Source organism: Euprymna scolopes, chromosome 8 (genome assembly GCF_053919585.1).
Source record: "Euprymna scolopes isolate OS-2025 chromosome 8, ASM5391958v1, whole genome shotgun sequence".
Lineage (NCBI taxonomy): Eukaryota > Metazoa > Mollusca > Cephalopoda > Sepiida > Sepiolidae > Euprymna > Euprymna scolopes.
Window position 1 is genome coordinate 53,722,375 of NC_136489.1, and position 22,236 is coordinate 53,744,610.

General features: G+C 33.8%; 1 protein-coding gene across 5 annotated transcripts in view; it reads left to right on the forward strand.

Annotated features, from left to right (window-relative positions):
- The window catches only part of LOC145283573 (equilibrative nucleoside transporter 1-like), a 234,456-nt gene that overhangs the window by 63,626 nt on the left and 148,594 nt on the right, over window positions 1-22,236 (forward strand). For all 5 annotated transcript variants that reach the window (XM_080132489.1, XM_080132491.1, XM_080132492.1 and 2 more), the window contains exons 10-14: window positions 31-128; window positions 2,623-2,709; window positions 6,380-6,482; window positions 11,701-11,786; window positions 20,987-21,186. In XM_080132489.1, coding sequence (XP_079988615.1) covers window positions 31-128; window positions 2,623-2,709; window positions 6,380-6,482; window positions 11,701-11,786; window positions 20,987-21,186 — 574 coding nt within the window. The remainder of the gene's footprint in view (window positions 1-30; window positions 129-2,622; window positions 2,710-6,379; window positions 6,483-11,700; window positions 11,787-20,986; window positions 21,187-22,236) is intronic.

Below are 22,236 nucleotides of genomic sequence, written 5' to 3' on the forward strand. Positions count from 1 at the left end.
GACATTGAGAATTTTTTTTTTGTTTTGCAGTTTCTTCGAACGCTACAACATCCGCATTGCTCTACTTCTCATCGACTATTTTTATCGTGGCAATCGCTTTGATAACCAACAAAATATTTCACAGATTAGTGAGTGGAAATATTTCCTTATTCTTTTATTATTAATTTATGTTGTACTCCAACAGATTTAGTATCTTTATTTTAATACCCGTGTACACATACAATTACCCATTTTTGAGATAACTTCAGGGTCTGTAGTTTTTTTAGAAATGACGATAAAGCAAACAAAAACACACTTGGCTTATCTTTATCAATTTCATGTTTGAGACCGAAATTTAAATGGAGTCTTTCAGTATTATATCACGATGTCAGGTAAAACTCTCAATTGTCATATCGTAAACTATAAATTTATCAGGGGTACCAGTAGTGCACAGCGCATACGTCCATCCATATTTGACACCATTGGATAGTAAGCTCAGCTTAACCTTTATCATATCCTGTAAACGTTTGTAAATATATCATTTTACACCTAATCTGTGTCACGTGTTTCTGTAAAGAAATGTACGCAAATATATTTAAAAAAAATATTCACTCGTTTTATTTAGCAAAAACAAAACTATTTCTTTTTAGAATACAAGTTGCATAATATATTTGGATTCGAATCTACCTTATATATTTTGTGCATTTCAACTAGATGCTTAAAAAACACTAGGAAAACTTTAATTTAATTCTGACTTTAGATTTTCTTTTTTTTTTGTCGTTGGATTGTGCCGTTATTTAACAAAATACATTCATATGCAAATCCCACAAATTGGATTGCTGAATCAAATCCACACAAAGTGATCTCTTATATTTGTTGACACGAATAAACTTATTTGTTCGTGTTACCGCTAAATGATTAACGATTCATTAATTTAGATTCAAATTTTATCTTTAACCCAGTAACAGTTTTGTCAATTTTACAAGACTTTTACATGATAGGTTTAATTAATCTTTTTCGTGTATGTAAATTACTGGTTAGTCCCGAATCGAAATGAAGCTTTAGATTTCAGTTTAATATTTTAACCAACATATATTAACTTATATTTTACCTTTCCTCTTTTTCGTTAACTACTGTGTGATGTACCCAACTTTTAATTCTCTCTATTTGTCTGAATAAAAACTTTTATGTTCAATTCTGTTAAAAGTCAGCCATGTTTTTATGCGGTTATGTTGGATAAATCTGCAGTACGCATGCTTCCTTGGAGCAATAGCAACTGCGTAATTAGAAGTGCTTTATTGGGGAGAGTTGGATTTGCTACAAAAGTTCCCTATAAAAACATGCATTTAAATGAATGCATCACTAATCTTCGAACCTTCTCTACAGCAGTTGCACTCAGAATAGTTTGGAGCCTGCCAGAACCCTAGCCACTCTTCGCTGATATGTGGCAATTTTGGATCGGTTGAGCCACGCCTTAATTTGTGTTATACTGATCACATCTCCAAACACCTGCACAATTCTACGAATTGTTTCGCTGGAAGAATCATCACGCTTTTGACAACATTTTTTCAACACGTTTAGTCATCTTGAGAGGATCGATACGCCGATGATCATGTGGTGTAGCGCCCCATTCAGCAATAGACCTGCAGTGACTTACGATCTGGATGAGGGTGACAAAACTGACCCATGCGCATGAAAGTGTCCTTCGTCACTGTCTAGAGTAGTGCCGCACTATTGTCTAAATTTAACACAGGAAAAATGAAAACGGTATACTTTTTAGACAGGCCTCGTTCGGTCAGGAATTGGTCTAGGAGTGAGGATTGCTGATACTGTTGATCTAAGAGACGAATCGGGAACGTTACCGTTTTTATACGAGAATGGAATATAGAAAAGTTATGCGTGATGCTACCGGCTGTAGCTCTAGATCTAGAGAAGCGATATCAATTACTGTGGTGGACATTAAAGTCATCATATATTTGGGCGCCGGTACCTAATGGTAGTGCTGCCATGTCAGAAACAATTTATAAATCTACCGTCTTGGGACGAGGAAAAACGTTAGAGCACGCATAACTAACTAACACACATTTTTTTTTTTAAATTTAAGACTATCTTTTTGTCTCATTTAATTGTTTTGTTTTTTTTAAAGAAAGATCACATATGGATGAAAACGAAATATGACATTTTTGAGTTTAACAAAAAAATCAACTTCTGGGTTTTCCATTTACATCTTTTAACCTGTTGAGCAGTTTTATTATGTTTTACATTCAGACATGAGTAGATTACAGTGCATTTAAAGAGTTGCATCCGGTCCTTAATTACTGTGAATGAATGCAATTGTTCGGTACCGACATTTTTATTTAGTAACATTACTAATTAAGTAACGTTACTTAACATGGGTCTGCTATTTCATCGTAAATCAGTTCGACACAAGTATTTTTTTTCCTCAAGTTGAAATAAATATATTTATCAACAGACATTAAATATTTCGCAATACTATTTCGCAGGACGATAATATTCTCAATAATTTCTTACGAATATATTTCTTCTCTCTTTTCTCTCTCTTTTTCTTTCTTCCTTTCCTTTCTTTCTCGCTTTTGCTCTTATCTTATGTCTCTTTATATATCAATTTACATTTTCTCACAGCCTTTGTATGTGCATTGCACTAACAAAATTAAAATCAAGCCAGAAAAACAATCACCTCGTTCACAGCCTTGGAAAATCTTCAAGAAGGTCAGTAGAAAGAGAATATTCACACCGAATATGTGTGTGTGTGTTTGTGTGTGCGCGGTATATTATTTATCTGAATACCCATATTTTGTCATAAGACATCAGTTTGACTAGATATTGCTATACAATCGTCCGTTTTGTTCAATATTCAGATAAATTCAACCAACTTTAATCGAACGTTTTTGCCGCATAAATTACCAATATCAAATTTATTAATATTAAATGGAAAGGGCATATATCTAATTAAAATTTATATATGCTGTTTTTTTTTTACTTTTGTTTAATTTCCCGATAAAGGAAACGAACGACGCAATACTGCCTTATTTAGTGGGCTTGTTCCTACTGAGTAGTTTACCTTAAAGTGGAGCAATTAAATACACTTCCAGTGAACATTTGTGCATCTATATACATATATGTTTCATCTTATAAAACCAGTGTGGCTTAATGAGAATTTATGCTGCTTGCAATATTGAAATACCAGACTAAAATTGAAACTGACATCCACTATGCATATAATAACTAATAGGTCACTGATATAATCTAACAAAGTAGTTATTTTATTATTCCACGATTTTATGATACCTATTCTTATTCTAAATCTCACATTCCGATACAATTAGAGATTTCGATTCTGAATCCTTTTAAAAATTCTAAATATATAAAGCTTTTATTAAGAGATGCTGCATTACAATAAAAAGTAATGTAATATATGCATATATTTTCGCAAACATAAAACTACACATGCAACACGATCTATAAAGTTTAAAGATGAAATAAAATCATTGAATATTTATTTTTCGCATTATAATTACGAGCCATTGAAAATTAAACTTTCAAAACAGATAGTAGCAATAAAAATATCGTTTTTGGCATCGCAAAATAAGCTCATATGTTTCCGATTCCAATAGTGATTCTCTTACCTATCAAAAATTCTAATTTTATCAATTCCCGATTCCGATTACAATGAAGCGTCCTTACCCTGATGAATATAATTTAATAAATAACTATGTTTGTTTATTAAAAACAAATCTGAACTCCTGGCCTTCAAATCATTAAATTTGTAATGAAATTTAAATGAGAAATGTGAAAGTGTTGGAAATAATAAAATATTTTTTATTTTCCTTTTTTATTGTTATAAGTATAATATTTCGCTAAAATACAGTGCTGTTCCCGTTGTTCCAGCTGGAGCAAAACACACGTGAAACAACTGGAAAAGCACATATATTTATTTTCTCTTCTACTCAGAGGGATCACCTCCTCCAAAACACCAACACGAAGGAAAAAAAATACGGACCAGACTTCTTACTCTGCTTGTGCTAATTTTTTTAGCGAAATACCAGACTTACAACAACGCATGTAAATAAAAATGGTTTTATCAATATTTCTGACACTTCAGTTTTAAAATTTCTCATTTAAATTTGATTCACAATAAATGTCTTCTAAAAATGTGTGGCTATCTTTTACATTAAATTTTTAATCTAGCATTCCTAAGAAATATTTTATGTATATTGTGTAGTGCTCCAACTTATTGTTCAGGGAACGAATGTCTTTATGTCGTTATATAGCTTTAATTAATATACTTTCATATTTTAATGACAGACGGCTATACCATTGAAAAAGCAACTAAATATTTTTTAAATAAACCTAAACAATATGCGAGAAAAAACTACATGAGCGGTTACTGGGTTTTAACCTTTTAAATTTCTTCAGATCTGTACACAAACCATTCCTTACTCGATTAATATTTTTCGCTGTCTCTATATACAGCTATCAATCTATATTCGCTTATCCCGATTCAGATAAGGAATGCATAATATATAGGAATGGCTTCGATCACAAATTAATAAATATTCCCCCAACATAAAGTGTTTTGGGGTATTTTATAAAATTAAAAAGGGATTATATAACTAAAAATACCTATTTAAAACTTAAATATTTATTTCTTGTTTTAAATTTCATCCATTATTACATAATATTTTCCGAAGTACACTTTCTTTTAAAACCATCTTAATCTAAAATGCTAGAAATAAAATTAGTTCTGTTATATCGATTATTTCTTTGTTGTATTTATCTTGAGTGTTAAATTTACTAAGTACTTTATCTGTCACGACAAGGCTCAATGCCGTAATCAATTTAAAGAGACTCTTCTGAAGGGTGAATGTTTTAATAAATAGTGTGGGAGATACTCAGAATATCAGTGTAGGAATAATTTAGGACTTCGACCCTGTTATGGCTGATGAAACGAACACCTGTTACTTTCTTAAATTAAATGCAGATTTTTGAGCTCGACGCATATATTAAGGTCGGAGTTTATATCAACCTAAACATTTTGATAAGACTCAAGAAGAGCAGGTTAGTTCAAATGAGTTAAACAATATGAATTATCGATCATCATGTCTAAATAATATAGTTTGATCAACGTTGGACAAAGGAGTCTAGAAATAAGGTTTAGTAGAAGTATATTTTTGACATAAACATGATAAAAAATGTTTTGGAAATGTATTCTTCGAATACTAGAACAAGCATTCGTTTATTTTATTACAAACTAGCAAGGGCGCCCAGTTTTCTAGGACGTAAAATACACTGACATATACTTTAATTCATGCAGATTTCGTATTTATTATTATAGAACAAATTCCTTATTTTATACTATATCGTACCGAATGTATAGTAATAATTTCAAATGTAAAAAAAAAATGACTTCGGGATTATCAGATAGAAGCGAAATTAAAACATTTAATGTTCCATCTGTATTCACCACCATTCGAGGTAACCCAACAGATAGATCAGAAAAAATTAACATTAAACGATTTTTGCTAAAATTAAATTACTATGAATGAATTTGCGCATGCGTACAACTAATAGAAGTGTGTATATTTTAAATGAAAATTTTGTATTTCAACTTGCCGACATATTTCTGACACGTGTTTCATCTCTCCAAACAAAGATTTTACTGGTTATAATCTGCATTTAGTGTGTGATTACTATTTCCTATTAATTCAGGTGTTATAAGGCCAGTATTTTACGAGTTTTAGGTAAACTTTTACACAATTAGGTCTGCTGTTTTATTTATATAGATAGAGGACTCGTGATACTAAAACTTTCTTTCAGTACTGATTCGACTATTGTGTAACGCTGTCGATTCAATCTTCGTTTGTACTCAAAGTAACTCTACATAAACGTTGCATCGATTATTAAGTGATTGATAATTTATTTAGGTGATGTGTATGTTGTGTACGTATTGAAATACATTTTTCAATGAAATATCAATTATTAAACGTTGGAGTTTTCTTTGGATAACTGGTTTTATGGTCGCGTCATGTCACTAAATATCGATGAAAAAGCATGGCTTCTTAATTATTATCCACTTCTGTTGTTGTTGCTCGATAAATCACTTTCGTTTGTTTTTTCATTCCTTTGACGACAGATGTGGATGGTGTGTGTTAGTCTTTTGCTTACCATGCCACTAACCTCAATTTCTATTGCATTTTGTAATTTAACAATAATAATTCTACGTTAGAGTTGTTACTTAGATGACTGGTATTATGTACGCTTGACGTCACAAAATATCGATAAAAAATTAGTGCCTTCTCTGCTATAGTGTATTGATCATAGCAAACCTCATTACGTGAGAAATAACACTTTTTTGGTATTTTCTGTTTTCCTCCTACAGATATGGACTGTATGCTTTAATATGTGGCTCACCGTGGTTGTAACCATTATGAATTTTCCCAATGTTGCCAGCCAAGTGAAAAGGATAAGTATCCCAATCGATGGTAAGTACTTATTTTAATAATAAATTACTAGCAAGACCTGTGGAAATTCCACAGTAGAATCTTTCATATGTAATATATTACTGCTGGGCATTCTATCAGCGTTCAGCATGAATGAAGACACGATCATATTATTCTAGCCCTTTTAAAACTGTATCGCCTCTCCCCTTACTAAAATAATAACTTCGATATATTGTCTGGGTTGATTATTTAATTACAAACGCACCAATCAATTAACTCACATTTCATAATTTTTGATAATTCCTGGATATGTTACTAATTCCGACAATAATTTTTCATAATTTTAACACACATTATCGCCCCCTACTAAAATAATTACTTTGATATAATACATTGGCTGATTATTGCTTAAACAGTTGCAGCTATTTCCAGGGCGGATTTCATATACCCCAATCGACTGTAAAAATATACATGAAATAAAGTAATGTCTTAAACGTAAACGGTTTCAGCCATTTTCGGGACTGGCTTCATATCCGCCACCAAACTGTTAAATATATACATGAAATAAAGTTATGTATAATGCGTACACAGTTTAAGCCGTTTCCGGGACTGATTTCATAGCCCCCCCACTGTTAAAAGTATACATGAAATAAAGTAATGCTTAAATCATAAATTGTTTCAGCAGGTTTTCGAAATTAATACATAAAACATTAACACTGTTAGGGATGAGGCAACATTACTTCAACATAAATTTCTGAGTGTAGTATCAGTCTGAGAATTCCAGTGACTTTAATTGCCCCCCCCCTTAAGAAATCTTTTTGCAATTACTGCCATGAGGACATTGAGAACGAAAATATGAACTCAGTATTACTTGATATATTTACGTAAATTTTGGAATGTTCAAATATGCCCCTAGCGTGCACTGATCTATTTATCTGATTTGTTGAAATCAGTAGTACATCCATGTGATTTTTTGAATATGACATCATATGTCAATGTAGTACATATCCATCTTTTTTGACAGAAGATTATGATATCATCACCGGAAGTAAACACGTCAGAATATCACCCCTACTCGAAAAGAAGGAGGAGATTATGCCTGGGATCTTATTAAACACTCACCAAATTCATTAACTCACATTTAGTATAATCTACACATTAATTCGATAGCGTGTGTGTTCTTGAATGTCAACCAATGAAATTTGCCGGAAAGCGTGACACACAAAAGAACGTACACGTTATCATATTAATATATAGATATAAAGATACATTGTGAAGCGATAAAATTGTCGCCCTAGAAAAGACGAGATGATTCCATTTCCGTGTGATTTATTTTTTGTTGCAAATCATATATTAGTTGGCCAGTTCGGTACATATCCAAAAAGCCATAAGAGCAACCTATCAATGTTCAACAGTTACATAGGAAGTGCACCGTTGAACAACTCATGCTCTCTATTGATCCAAGTTATGACGGCAAAATAATTGACAGCAATCTCATCATGGGACATCACATATTCGAAGTTGCCTCGAAAGTCAATACCAAAGTGTGACTTAATGTGCTTAAAGGGTGCGGGAATCTTCTTAGCAAATCACGTGGCTGCTGGCAGACATTGGATGTAGTAGCAGGACTGCGCCGGTCCATGTCCAAAAAAAACCCAGAGTTTTCTTCAGAAAGAGTGCTGTAACTTTGTACCTTTTTCTTACGAGCCTCCCTCCTCATCAACCTGAACTAGCTGGACTACCTTGCTTGGATATACGCCGAGGGCACTACCAACATGACCTCCTACAATACCAAACCCCAGCCTGATCGTTGCTATCCTCCGAGTTTTCGCCAAGCTCCCGCCGGCTATTTAAGAAAAGGCATTTTCCCCACTACATTGAATAGAAGTCAACTCTACTACATAATCTATTCACTTTATTTTAGTTTTCATGAAAGTTTTAAAATAGTGTTTTCTTTAGGGCGACAATAGTACCGTTCTATCATTTAGATTACTTAAATTACACAAAATCTATGGTTTCATTCCTTATAGCGAATCCTGAAAATTTCCAGTATTAACTTGAATAGTCGGTAATACGTAAGTAGAGTAACGAAAAATTACAGGAAAACATTTGACAATACAGCTGACTATAATTTCCTCATTTGATCATGTAGAGACTCTTCAAGCTAAAATGTATGGAATTAATGAAAGTAAATAGTTTTTTTTATAGACAAGTTTTATGTATCCTCGTAATGTTTTTTCTAACTGTTCACAGTTATTCCTCTTCCAGTGATTACTATATCCATTAGGACAGTGCTGTGCTTTTCTCAAACAAAAACTTGACTAACCTTTATTGTGTAATATTGATCGGTGCTGGCCCTTTACTCTCCGCACGAAGGGTTATCGAAATGACCTCCAGATTTTCTGGTGGTGACTCTGCAATTTAAAACAAGTTAATTCCAAAAGCCACACACGACAAACATAAATAAAAAAATAAAAAAACGATCAACTCCCCTTGTCGGTTTCTATACAACGATTATATTGTTGAAACAAAACAATTACAGAGTTAAACTGTACAATATAAATGCAGTTTCAACAAAAGGTGTTAGATATATAAAACCAACGGTCCGTTAGAGCATTACCCCTTTTCGTATACCGGTGGAAAAAAAACGCGCCCATTCCTCTTCCTTTTGAAGAAAAAAACCTTTTGTTTAAATATTCGATAAGGAACTCGTTGAAAATCTATCAGCACATACATACTCATAATTCCCTTATTTCTTTCTGAAATACACATCCTTTTTTTCCTCCTTTCAGAGATGTTTTAGTCAGCTATGGTTACTAAAAAAAATATTTCTTGTCAGCATTCGAACATTCTCTGTTCCGACCCGCTCAGTCCGGTTTTCCCGAATTAGCTCCACGCCAACTTGACTTCCGGCCTTATATTACGTTGTTTCAGTGTTTCATTGATATGCAAATCACATAAAATTACATTCCCCCTTGATCCTTAAAGATTACCTCATATACTTAAAACCATGCTTGTCTTTCTATAAGCCTACGCTACTCGGCTAAGACACAGCTTGCACTCGATTTTTTTCGACTTAAAAAAAAGAATTCTACTCGAATTGTACTTTCATAAAGAAACTCTTTCCTTTAAAAGCGACAGCTCTCTTCAGCAAATACCGAATTTCATTTAAATTTCTCATTTAAAAACGGCAACTATGGAATACATATAAGTCGACCGAATCGCATTTTAATTTCTTTTAAAAGCGACGATTTTTTTTTCGAGTTGTACTTTCATAAAATAACTACCGGTTAAGTATTTTAAATAGGTGGTTACATAAATATGCACGCATTTTAAATTATCCAGAGCATGACGATTTTTTTTTACTTTCGAATGCCTTTCCAATATTTAAGAAAAGCACATTTCAACACGTTTATTTCATTAAAGAAAATCGAACGAACCCCACTGAATACAAAAAGGGCCTGATTCATTCATCGTATCTTCTAATATTCTCATTCTCTACACTTTCAATGTTTAAAGGTCTACGCGAATCATCTTTCAATTTTTCAACGCGTTCAATGTTATATTCACATTCTGTCGACACTTTCAATTTTCGCAGTTTGACGCGACTCATTTAATCTTTCCCTTCTTTGAGGCTTGCACATTTCGATGTGACTCGTTTAATTCGCCTTTTGAGAATGCTTTCAAATTTGCACTCGGTCGCAGCGACATTATTTTTCAGGTTATAGTAAAAAAAAAAAACAATGGATTCTTGTCAGCATTCGAACATTTTCAGTTTATACCCGTTCAGTCCGGTACTCCAGAACTCGACTCACGCCATCGGATTTGCCAGCCTACGATTACGTTATTCCAGTGTGTAGCCTCCTTGATATGCAAATTACATTAAACTACAGTTACGAAGTGCGCTTAGTAGATTGTGATGAAAAACAAATATGAAACAAATAAATGTTAAAAAATGCACGAATCTTCTACCCAGCGTATAAGTTTATTTGTGCTTTAACTTATATTAAAGCGTGTTTTTAAAACAAATTTACGGCCTACTCTGCTAAGTCATAATTAAAAAAAATGCGCAGCCGCTGGTGGTAGAAATACATCAAATAATTGTCAACATTCTGGCGAAAATGTTACGTTCTACGTGTATTTTCGTTGATTTTTCAGCAAAGAGAAAATTAGATCAAAAAGGTAAAATTGGTAGAAAATGCTTTTCATTTTACTTATAATTTATGTGCGACGCTGCTTTCTTACTAGAAATTCTAAATTATTTATTTTACTTATCCGCCATGTAATCATGTCAAAAAAGAATAATCATTTGGGGGAGGGTATTAATTTACCTGACGGTGTTAATCTATATTTTGCCACTATTATTACCGCAACTTATACTACTACTTCTATTATTATTATTTGTATATCGTTTCTCTTTAAATAGTAACGCAAACGAATCTAATAACGAAGCAAATAATTGCGATATAAAACATGGACTTTACTTAATAGTAACGCGAAACTTGTCATAAAATTAAAAATGCTGTTTAAGCAGTAAAATGATTCTTCTTAATTCTTTAAGGAAATTTCAAATAGCATACACGCCGATCAAATGCAAAAAAGATGTGGCTTAAAAGAAAAACAAAACTTGTCTTGCAATCTTAATCCAATAAGAAGGAAAGCATATTAGAATACATTTAGAAAGATCTACACTCCTAATACACCCCTCCCGTATCCCCAAGTGTAATTTTATATTTTGAAAAATATATGCATTACATGGGAGCGAACAGTCATGTAGAAACCATCGAACTCGGAATCTGTACTTGCAACAGTATCGTTAAGTCAGAACAGAATCGGTAATAATTTGAAAACGTCCCATCACTAATATATATATATATATATATATATATATCATATATATATCGTTGTTAGAACTTAATTAGCGAACATTTTGAAAACGTTCCATCATTAATATATGTATATATATATATATATATATATATATATATATATATATACAGAGAGAAAGAGAGAGAGAAAGAGAATGTGTTGTTGAACAGCAAGCGAAAAATTGATTAATTGAATAAGTTCTTTTTGATGTTTATATGATTGTACTTAAAATAGGTATACCCATGTATTAAGCAAGCGAGAAATAAATTTTTAGTTTAATACATCAAGACCTATTGTATTATATATATATACTTTATCATGCACATGAATAATTTTGATGTTTGCAGTAACACAGATGGTTAAATAATGCATTATTTTTTTGTGCTTATAGATGTTTATTGGACTCCGATTTTCTGCTTTCTCAATTACAATATCTTCAATGTTATGGGATCGGTTCCTATAAAATGGACTGTATGGGTAAGTATTCGTAAAAGAAAACATTTACTTATACGATTGAGTCGTATGAAGTAATATCTATGTGTTTATTTATCGGCCATAAATTGATGGTTAGATTTAATCGAATTAACGGAAATTTATATCCTTTTAACAAGAGTAAGAAACTATATCAGCGATTGCTTTGGCTGATAGCATTCTTCTTAGAGTTTCATAACCTAGCATTCACGCGTAAAAAAGTTTAATACTTACGTAAAATCTAGTGCCACGTGTACTGCAAAAAGACAAACTAGACACCACATAAATATGTCTATATAGTACACACCCAACATTTCCCCAGACCTAAAATATTGCTGTTATGTTTGCTTATACTACTAAATTACAGGAGTAAATATAGTAAAAGTGCGTCATTTTTATTGAAATGGATTGAGACAACACATGAAGCCAATTTATGTAAGGAGCTAACAAGTACGAAAGATAGTTTTTGCAACGACTTGCGCTGCTCATTAAACTTGGCCGTGAGAATACTCAGGTTTTAGGTAAAAGGAAAATAGTTAGCAAAAGAAGAGTTCCACAGTCTTACAGTCATTGGAAAGAAGCCACTGGAACAGAAGTTGTTTTATAATAGCGTATTTAAACAAAAAATTGAGGGAGACATCTAAACCAACGAGTTAAACGAGTTGGAACAAAGGACGTATCGAAATTTATAAGACAATTTAGAGGAACACATGCTAATCAAATTACACATATGTTTATGCAATTTATACAAGAACCTTTAAAGTGGGCACAGATTCACCAGCTTAAATATGCGAGAGTACTCCGTATTTGGTCTGATAGTAGATTTGTTCAGATATTAAATATGAGCGCTTAGTGAAATAGTGCTACTAAAAATTTTATCACGGCCAACATATTCCAAGACAGAGTTTATATTAGAGATGCTTGGTTGCATCAAATATAAGATGTACGTTAAATCATTTAACATGTCATTAAGAAAATATGCGCATGGAATTTCAGTTATTAGGTACGGGCAAAATAAATGCCGATGCCCAAAATGTATAGACATTTTGATCCCCCCTTTACTTAAAAATTCACCAAAAATCAGGAAATTAACCAATTTTAATAAAATGTTCAGTATTTATCAAGTAATGCTCGCGGAATATAATGAACATATTATATTTATTTATATCTTAGTGAAAATGTATTATTTTGTTTAAACAAAAATACCTTTAATAAAGTTATGGTTTTCAGTAAGAATTTATTTTTGCTTTTTTATGTAAATAAAGCATCGTAATTCGTAACAATAAAATAAAAATAAAATAATGTTTACAGGAACATTAGGAAAATAGCCCCTGAAGTCCGTATTAATGAATTCGATATAAATCGAAGAAAAATTAATTTCTCGAACTAGCAATATTATCATAGAATTAAGCATTGTTAATTTGCAAAAATTATTTCTTCTTTTTTTTACGCTTAAATTTTTAACGTAATCTTTACATGTAAGATTCTAATATTTTGATTGCACGCAAGAACGTATAATTATCAAATAAAATAATGTTCATATTATCTTGGAAAATAATGTAAGAAAAATAAAATTAAAAAATAGGAACATAGAAAAATAATTTAATTAAAAAATGGCAATAATTATACGAACGTTCAATCTGGGTAATACGGATGCGCAGAGTTGAAAAGAAAACCAGCCTGTTTTGATGTTTTAAAAATATATATTTAGAAAGACATAGAGAGAACATTAAAGCGACGTATTTTATACGCTTAAACGAAATAGTTATATAAAATGGAGCATTATGGTAGAGAAATACATAAAATAGACGGATTGCTATACAAAGTGCGTTTTTCTCCATTCGATACATCACCTAAGATATGTGTTTCTACAACACGCCAGATGATAAACCGAACCTCCCATTATTCCATTGACTTCCGCGGGGTTATCTCTAACTTTAAGGCTTCACTCAAACCATTCCGTTGGAATATGTTATTCCTCGTTTTTTTAAAAACTGTATCGTCTTCAATTCAGTCTAGTAAATCCGCACTTTGTAGACATGCTAGCATTTCAGCCCGGTATTGCCCGGGTGTTTGAAAGTGTATGTTGAGCAAAAAAATTAAAAAAAACGGTCAATTTTTTTAAAATTTGACCCCTATTATAACCCCTTAACATTTATTGTTTTCGGCTCGCATGAAGTTATTAAGTTAGATCCATGTCCAAGGGACCTATATCTAAAATATCAAGTGTTTAGACCCAAAATTGTCGAAGGAGTTTTGTAGGGTTCTCAAATGTCAAATCCCTGAACCTTGATCCCTTAACAGCCAGATTTCTGGCCGAAAACCGAGCAAAACTTTTTTCCAAATCTCAGTACCCTGTATATCAAATTTCGAGTCAGTAGACATAAAATTGACATAGTTATTGCGTAGGGAAATGTACACACACACACACACAGACAGGTTCACTTTTATAGATATACTAGTATGGGTGCCCGGTGTTGCCCGAGTATTTGGAGATGTATGTTGAGCCAAAAAAAGTGGTCAATTTTTTAACATTGACCCATATTATGACTTTAAACTTAAAATTGAGAGAGTTATTACGTAGGGAAATGTACACACCCAGACACACAGATACACAGACAGACCGACATTTTCACTTTTATAGATATATAGATAGATAGATAGATTTTAAAGAGACTTTCGCGTAATCTAATTGTTTCAACTACAATCGTTTTAAAACAATAGTGTCCGCTTTTGAGAACGATGAGTAAAAGATGGAAAAATAAAAGAAAATTCGTACAATATTCTAAGTTTTATTCGAGCGAGGCCGAAAATCTGCTGAAACAGATCGCGACATCAACGAAACGCTTGGCACAGGAACTACTACTGAACGCACAGCACAATGGTGGTTTAAAATCTTTCGTGCCTTCGACGAGGGTTTAAAAAAAGACAAGCCTAGTTGTCGACCGTCGTATGTTTACAATGATCAAATACGAGTATTACATTAAGACAATCGACGCACAACTGTTTGAGAACTTTCTTCTGAATTAGACGTAACGTATTCGACGATTTTCAACTGGTTGAGAGATATTGGAAAAGAACTTGATAAATGGGTGTCTCAAGAATTTAACTACAACCAAAGGAAACACCCTTAGTAAATGTCATCTTTCTTTTTCTCAACAAGAATGACCCGTTTCACGACAGAGTTCTGACTTGGAATAAACGTAAGTTCTTAACGACAACCGGCGACGCTCATCTCAGTGGTTAGACGCCGATGAAGCTTTACGACACTTCCCAAAGCCAGAGTTGCAATAAAAGAAGGTCATGATTACTATTTGGTTGTCTGCGACTGCTCTCACTCATTACAGTTGAATGCAGGCGGAATCATTACGGCAGATAAGTACTCTTAACAAATGAATTCACCTCATCAAAAACTTCAACAACAACACCCAGCATTAGTTAACAGAAACATCCCAATTCTCCTCCACGACAATGCCCGACCGCACGTTGCTAAAGCGATATTGCAGAAGTTTTACGAATTGGGTTACGAAACTTTTCCTTATCCATCATACTCTGCAGACCTCTCACTTACCGACTCTTACTTTTACAAGCATTTCAACAACCTTCTGCATGAGAGATGCATAAAAAGCGATATCAAAAACGCCTTCAGCGACTTCATCGCCACCAAAACGAAAGATTTCTTATGTTACTGGCATTAATACACTTGTTTTGCGTTGGCGAAAGTTTGTTGATTCGTATGGTGCTTATTTCTATTAATATTCTTTTTGGTTCGAGCCGAGATATTTTTACCTGAATTGAAAAGTTAAGAAAAACAGAAACTTTCTTATCAACCTCACAACAAGAACCAACGACTAGGCATGAGATACCTATTGACTTTCATCTTGCAAGACCAATGTTGTAGGTAGAAGGAAAGACAGTGAGAGGTAGATTTCCACAACCTTACTTTCTTTAGAAAGATGCTTCTGCTTCAAGTAGTTGGATTTTAATGAGGTATTAAAACATCCAGCTAATGGAAATCTCTATACAAACGAGCCAAACGGGCTGAAATAGAAGGAAATAGGGAATATATCATAAATTTTCAGGAACACATGCTTTAATAGTATTTGTAGAAAAGATTGAAGCTAGCAATTTTATGATAGGTTGTTGTGAATAGGAAAAGGTAAGACCAATCAAGTTATACGTGTATTCAAATTATCAATGGTCTTAAAATGGGACAACGATTCACCAGCCTAACTATGATAACACTGTTTCATACATAGTTTGCTCGTACATTTAGCCTCATGTGTGATAAATTGTATAGAATTATGCAGAGAACTGATCATCCGAAAAGCATAAATAAAATTAGATTAATATATGGACACGAAGAAATATTTGATAAGAAAGAAAGTTCATTAATTTTCGGAGTTGACCTCTCATTGTGAATTTCCCTAAAGAATACCCCATAGGAATCTATTGAAGAAAAGCGATAAGACTGAAAGGCAATAGCTGAGTCTTTACATGATTAAGCGAAATAAGGCATCACTTTCTAATCCTATATTGAAACCTGATAAAATTCTACATGAACAGCATAGTTGAACTAACAATGACAAAAACTTTCCTATCAATATCATAACATTGGAGTTTGTGTTGAAACCCAGAGGCTGGACAACAAGAATTTGTATATATTTGACTTGAAAGAGAATATGTTGCAGTCAGCTGTGAAGAAAGCCAGTTGAACAGAGTTGCACATGCGGCTACTTCTAGAAAAACAGCTTCGTTTATGGAATTTTTATTTAGATTTGAACACAGATAGAACGGAGGGGCAATTTTTGGTAGTAGTTGCAGCTTTACTATTGCTTTTTGTAAAAGTTTGAGAGCATACAATAGATTAGATATTAGGTACAATATGTCTCGAATGAGTCTAAGGGTACTCCGGAAAGTACCTGGGCATTTGTGCATCTCTTCCGTTGTAGAAGAGTAAGTTATATTCAAAGATGGAGTACTGATGCCACATATGGGAAGTTGTGTCTCACGGCGTTTTTTTTCTCACCTTTACAGAGTAAAAAATTGACTTACTAATTAAGTGATAGAACATCTCTTCTGAGCCCCACAATCTTCATATAAAGGAGGAATGTTTCTATATCATATTCATTTTCGTCCGTCCGTAGGGGAAGGCTTAGTTTAACATGCGGTCGGAATTAATTCCCGAAAAGAATTAGCTTGCAAATTGAGATTAAAAGAAATAGACTTCCAATTAATACGGTCTTTACAAAACCCTACATATGTGCAAATCAGGTAGACGCTGGTCGTAGCACACTATCATGCCTTGACATAGTTCCAAACCGACTTCGTAATCTAGTAGGTAATGCCATTTTCTTTTCTATGCAAATTATTTTCCACAGAATAGACGTTGCGAGTCTGCTTCTGCTCTATCGTAATGGCAAGTGGTCGACTGAGCTCCAGTCTATGCCCCCTCTCGCTAACCCCTCACAGAGACACTCTCCTTGAAAAAAGAGCACTAAAATAATTCCCGCAATCTCTATCGGTGCCCAAAACTTCAACGTGGGTTCCACGACCAAAAAGTATCCCTAGTACCGACCGCCGGTGGATCTCTGTTTCGCTGGCCTGCTATCCAGCGTACTATAATATTGTCGTCTTTAAGTCCAAGGTAAATAATTCTTATTGAACTGCCTTCGTAAATAATCTTATTCCCCACCACGAGCGCTTCTGACTACCATACACATATTGACCCTAATCCTCGAGTGGCCGCTGAGCATTGATATGTGCCAACCCCAGTTGTAAAAAGTGTATTTAAACATTTGCATCGTCAAGTCAAATGTAAACTTTAAGCGCTGCCTTAAGGAGAAGTGCTTTCTGACTCCTTGGAAGACCTCATCAGTTTGCCCTGTATTTAAGAATTCAGGTGATAAGGCATCTCCCTCTCAGTACAGACCAATAAGTCTCCTGTGTGTCATGAGTAAGTTGCTGGAATCCATATTAAATAGAGAAATAGTCAACCACCTCAGCAGGAACAACCTTCTTAATGACACACAATATGGTTTCCGCTCTGCAAGATCTACCGCAGATGTGCTGACGGTTATATCCCACAGGATTAGTGAATCTCTTGACAAAGGCTTCCTTACTAGGGCAATTGCTCTTGACATATCAAAGGCCTTCGACAATGTATGGCATAAGGGTCTACTTCACAAGATTTCCAGCTACGGATGTACTGGAAATGTTTTCTCAATCATTAAATCATTTCTCTCAGATAGGCTCATAAGAGTAGTGGTAGATGGACAAAAATCGAAGGCCTGCAATATAAATGCTGGAGTCAATCAGGGGTCAATCCTAGGCCCAACTCTCTTCCTGATCTACATCAATGATCTCCCAAAACACATACTTAAATCATTCGTTGACATTTATGCTGATGCCACGAGCATCTACGGCAACACATCAAAGGCTGTAAATGACAAAGTTTTCTCTGATTCTCTCTCCTCTGATCTCGAGCGCATGGTTCAGTGGGGGAAGATGTTGCTGGTTACCTTTAATGCATCCAAAACCAAACTCCTATCCTTACATCATCATCGGTCTGATCCCCATCTGGCATCAATTGTGATGGATGGCTCTCGTCTGGGTGAGGCCCCGGGTTTTGACAAGCTTCTGAGTTTGACCTTTACTCCTCATCTGAAATGGAACACGTACATCAAGTCTGTTTCCAATGTCGCTGGAAAGATGGTGGGATCCTTCTACCGCTCCAGAAGATATCTCACTACTGATGCAATTCTCTATCTATATAAAGAAGAGACGTTGCGAGCCTATCCTTGTTTTATCGTTATTTCCATGGCAGGTGCTCATCTGAACTACAATCTCTGGTCCCCCCCTCGCCAATCTTTCACGAAAAACACCCGTCTGGCTTAATCCACTGTGAAAAAATTCCCCCACTCTATATCTGTGCCTAAATCAAAACGCGGATTCCATGAACAAAGCTTCTTTCTTAGAACTGCACGCCTGTGGAACGCTGTTCCGTTTGTCTTCTTCCCATCGGACTACAACTTGGATGTATTCAAGTCTAATGTTTACAAATTCCTTATAGACCGCCCCCTTAAGTAAACACTTCATCAAATCTCCACACTAACGTAATGTATTTGCAATACCCCTTATCCCTGAGTGGCTTCCGGACCTTGATAAGTGGTGATCACTGTGTAAAAAAAACAAAAGAAAACATTTGCACATCCTCTACTGCCTTCAAATTAGTTTATTCGTCCCCGAATCAGTTTTGGACTTAGTAAGATTAAAAAAGTTATCGATAGACGTGTACACTTATAGCTTATTTATTGGAACCCTACGCCAGCCAGTTGAGATTATATAAACTCCGATAAATTTCATTAATTGCATTTTAAGACAAATTAGTGGCAAATGACTATAATTAACTATTATGAACTTTGGGACTTGTTATAGAACATGCAATTTCTCTGAAATATACTTCGACGACTGATCGTCTAGTCTGTTTTGATAAAGGTAGTTTATTCTTGAATGTAAAACAATCACGCCACTTGCATTGAATGTATATTCATTTACCACCAGTTTGTCTTAACATGCAATTAATGAAATATAATCTCACCGTTATTCCGCTATACACATAAACAAATAGAAACAATTATAGCTTTAAGAAATCATTGCCAGTGTATAAGAACCACAGGTAAATATAGGTTTACAATAATGCCTAGAAAGCACACTGAATCGCAGAAATTAGGAACTCCCGATTTCTAGGGATTGATAGAAAAAATTATGATGTCGCTTGAGAGCTAATTGCAAAAACTCGCTTGCTCGCGCATTAGCTCACGTTAAACTTAAATTTCCACTCACAAACAACTACCTCCAAATCTTCCCACTACTCATTAACTTATCTAATAATTACCTCTTCTGAAGTCTAGGACATAATTCGAAATATTGTCACACCAAAAGCATGCTGATAGTATCTGATCCCTGATATATTCTCAAAGAAAATCTCTGTTTAACGAACATTTATCTACTCAAAACTAAATTACCTGACGAATTTTGCTTCCCTGGTTGCTGGGAAATATATTGGGTTGTACGAATTTCCTATAATTATGTAAAAAAACTAAGCTGGCAAATGATTGATCGGTGCATCTGTCTTCACTCCTCTTTAACGATCTGTGAGTTTATAAGCAATGCAGCGATAGCCCACCACTTCATTTATATCAAAGTTACAGAGGGGATGTACACTACCCCGTTATTCTCCGAAAAGCTTTTTGTGAACACATAACCGTACACTGGATATAATTTGGAAACTAGTCCCGTAGCGTTGGATACAGTCCAAGCCTTAGACAAAGTGTTTCTGAAAATCTTACAAAAATTAACTCATATGGTATTAAGGGATTAATATTTATTATAATAAAGATCTTCTTATGTAAAATACGATCCAGGTTATCCACACTGACCATACAGTTAAACTATATTACATCGATAAATAGATTAAATACTAGGCCTGCTTTATTCTGGAGTTTATAAACGATTCCGTGATGCAATCTAGTAAGAGACGGCTATATTTACCGTCGATATCATCTGATCTTCTTGACATGTAAGAAAGCAAATGAGACACATACCAAACGCAGTGGCTGAATACATAAAAAATAAGATTCATTTTATCATGGAATGGGAAAATATAGTAAACTTTCTTGCCAATAAAATAGATATTTTTTTAATAATCATGAGGGCAATGACAACAGCATACTCTTTTCCTTGTTTGAATTCTCGAGTATATATCCATTGATATCTTAGTTTTTATGTATAGTGATGTAGTTCACGGTTGATTAATGTCATCCAACTGTGTCGGATATATACTTGAGAACAAATACAATAAAGAGAATATGCTGTTGTCATATCCCTAATAATCATTGAAATTAAACACATTTCTATGACTTAAAGCAATTTACATGCGCGTAAATCATTCACACTTGTAATTGCTCCATGTTTTTCGGACTTGGCAGCATGGAGAAACGCATACATAATACAAACAAACATATAACTTCACAAAATCGTAAGGAGGCATAACACATTTCAATAGGTTAATATTTCGTAGAGACTACAAGTTACAAAAATACAAAAATTCGTTTATATATATATATATGTGTGTGTGTGTGTGTGTGTGTGCGTGTGCTTTATATTGTATTCTATTATCTTATATTTAAACATTTCTTTTACAGCCTGGTCCAAAAAGAATGTGGATAGTTGTGCTAATTCGCACGCTAATACTTGGCCCATTCTTCATACTTAACAATTACTTACCAGAGGAGCGTGTGCTGCCAGCATATCTTGCTAATGACTACGCCTTCATTTTTGCAGTCAGTATTCTAGGTTTAACCAACACGTATCTGATTAACAATTACTACATATACACGCCGTCGTAAGTAACTCACTGTACATTTTTTCATATTTATTTGTATTTATACAACAGTTACACAGTAATAAACACCACGTTGATAAAACGAAAACATTCTGAACATGTGCAAAAACTTCGAGGAAATTAGATTACAGCGATATTCTTAAATTTTACAATGAAAAAATAATCCTGCCATACGAATTTCAACTTAAACTCACACAACGAATTACACCTATATACTATTTAATTTCGTTGCGTAGACGAGTGTCTGCAAGACGTTTAGCATATATATATATATATATATATATATATATATATATATATATATATATATATATATATATATATATATATATATATTAGATAGATAGGTATAGATATATAGATACAGGGTGTTCCAAAAGAAGCTGACGGATTTATATTTGATTAACTTCCTCAATATTTAATTTATCCTTACCAATTATCATATGTAAATAGATGAGTCTCTCCGTGACTTTCTGTTATCATAATTTACTTATTCTAATTTTATTTACGAAACTTTATCTAGGGTATGCTTTTCACAAGGTCTAATTTTAGTTATAGGGAAATGATGTTACTCAAATATCCACCATTTTCATTTTCACACTCTTGTGCTCTCTGCACATTGTCCATTCCTATTGGCTGAATATCTTGCCTCAATTGAATTTTATATGGAAATTTGACTTGATCTCCTTCAAACTGATGTGGATGGATCCTCGGACACACTCTCTGCTAATCTCTGACGATTCTCATCACTTCTTGCCGTACGGGGTCTACCAAATTTAAGGAGGTCACATACCGAGCCTTCCTCATGAAATCGAGCCACCATAGATTTTATTGCATTGGGAGTAGGGGGATTTCTTGTGTTGAAGTTTCGTCGAAATTCTCTTTGAGTTTCTGATATTGACTCATTCAACCTAAGGACTCTACGATAAATATCCGCTCGTCGGGAGTGTAATGATTCAAGAAGACCTTGGAATGGTGACTCTAGATGATCTGAAAAAGTAAAAGAAAAATATATATAAGTAAGAAAGTTATGAATTTATTATTAACCGT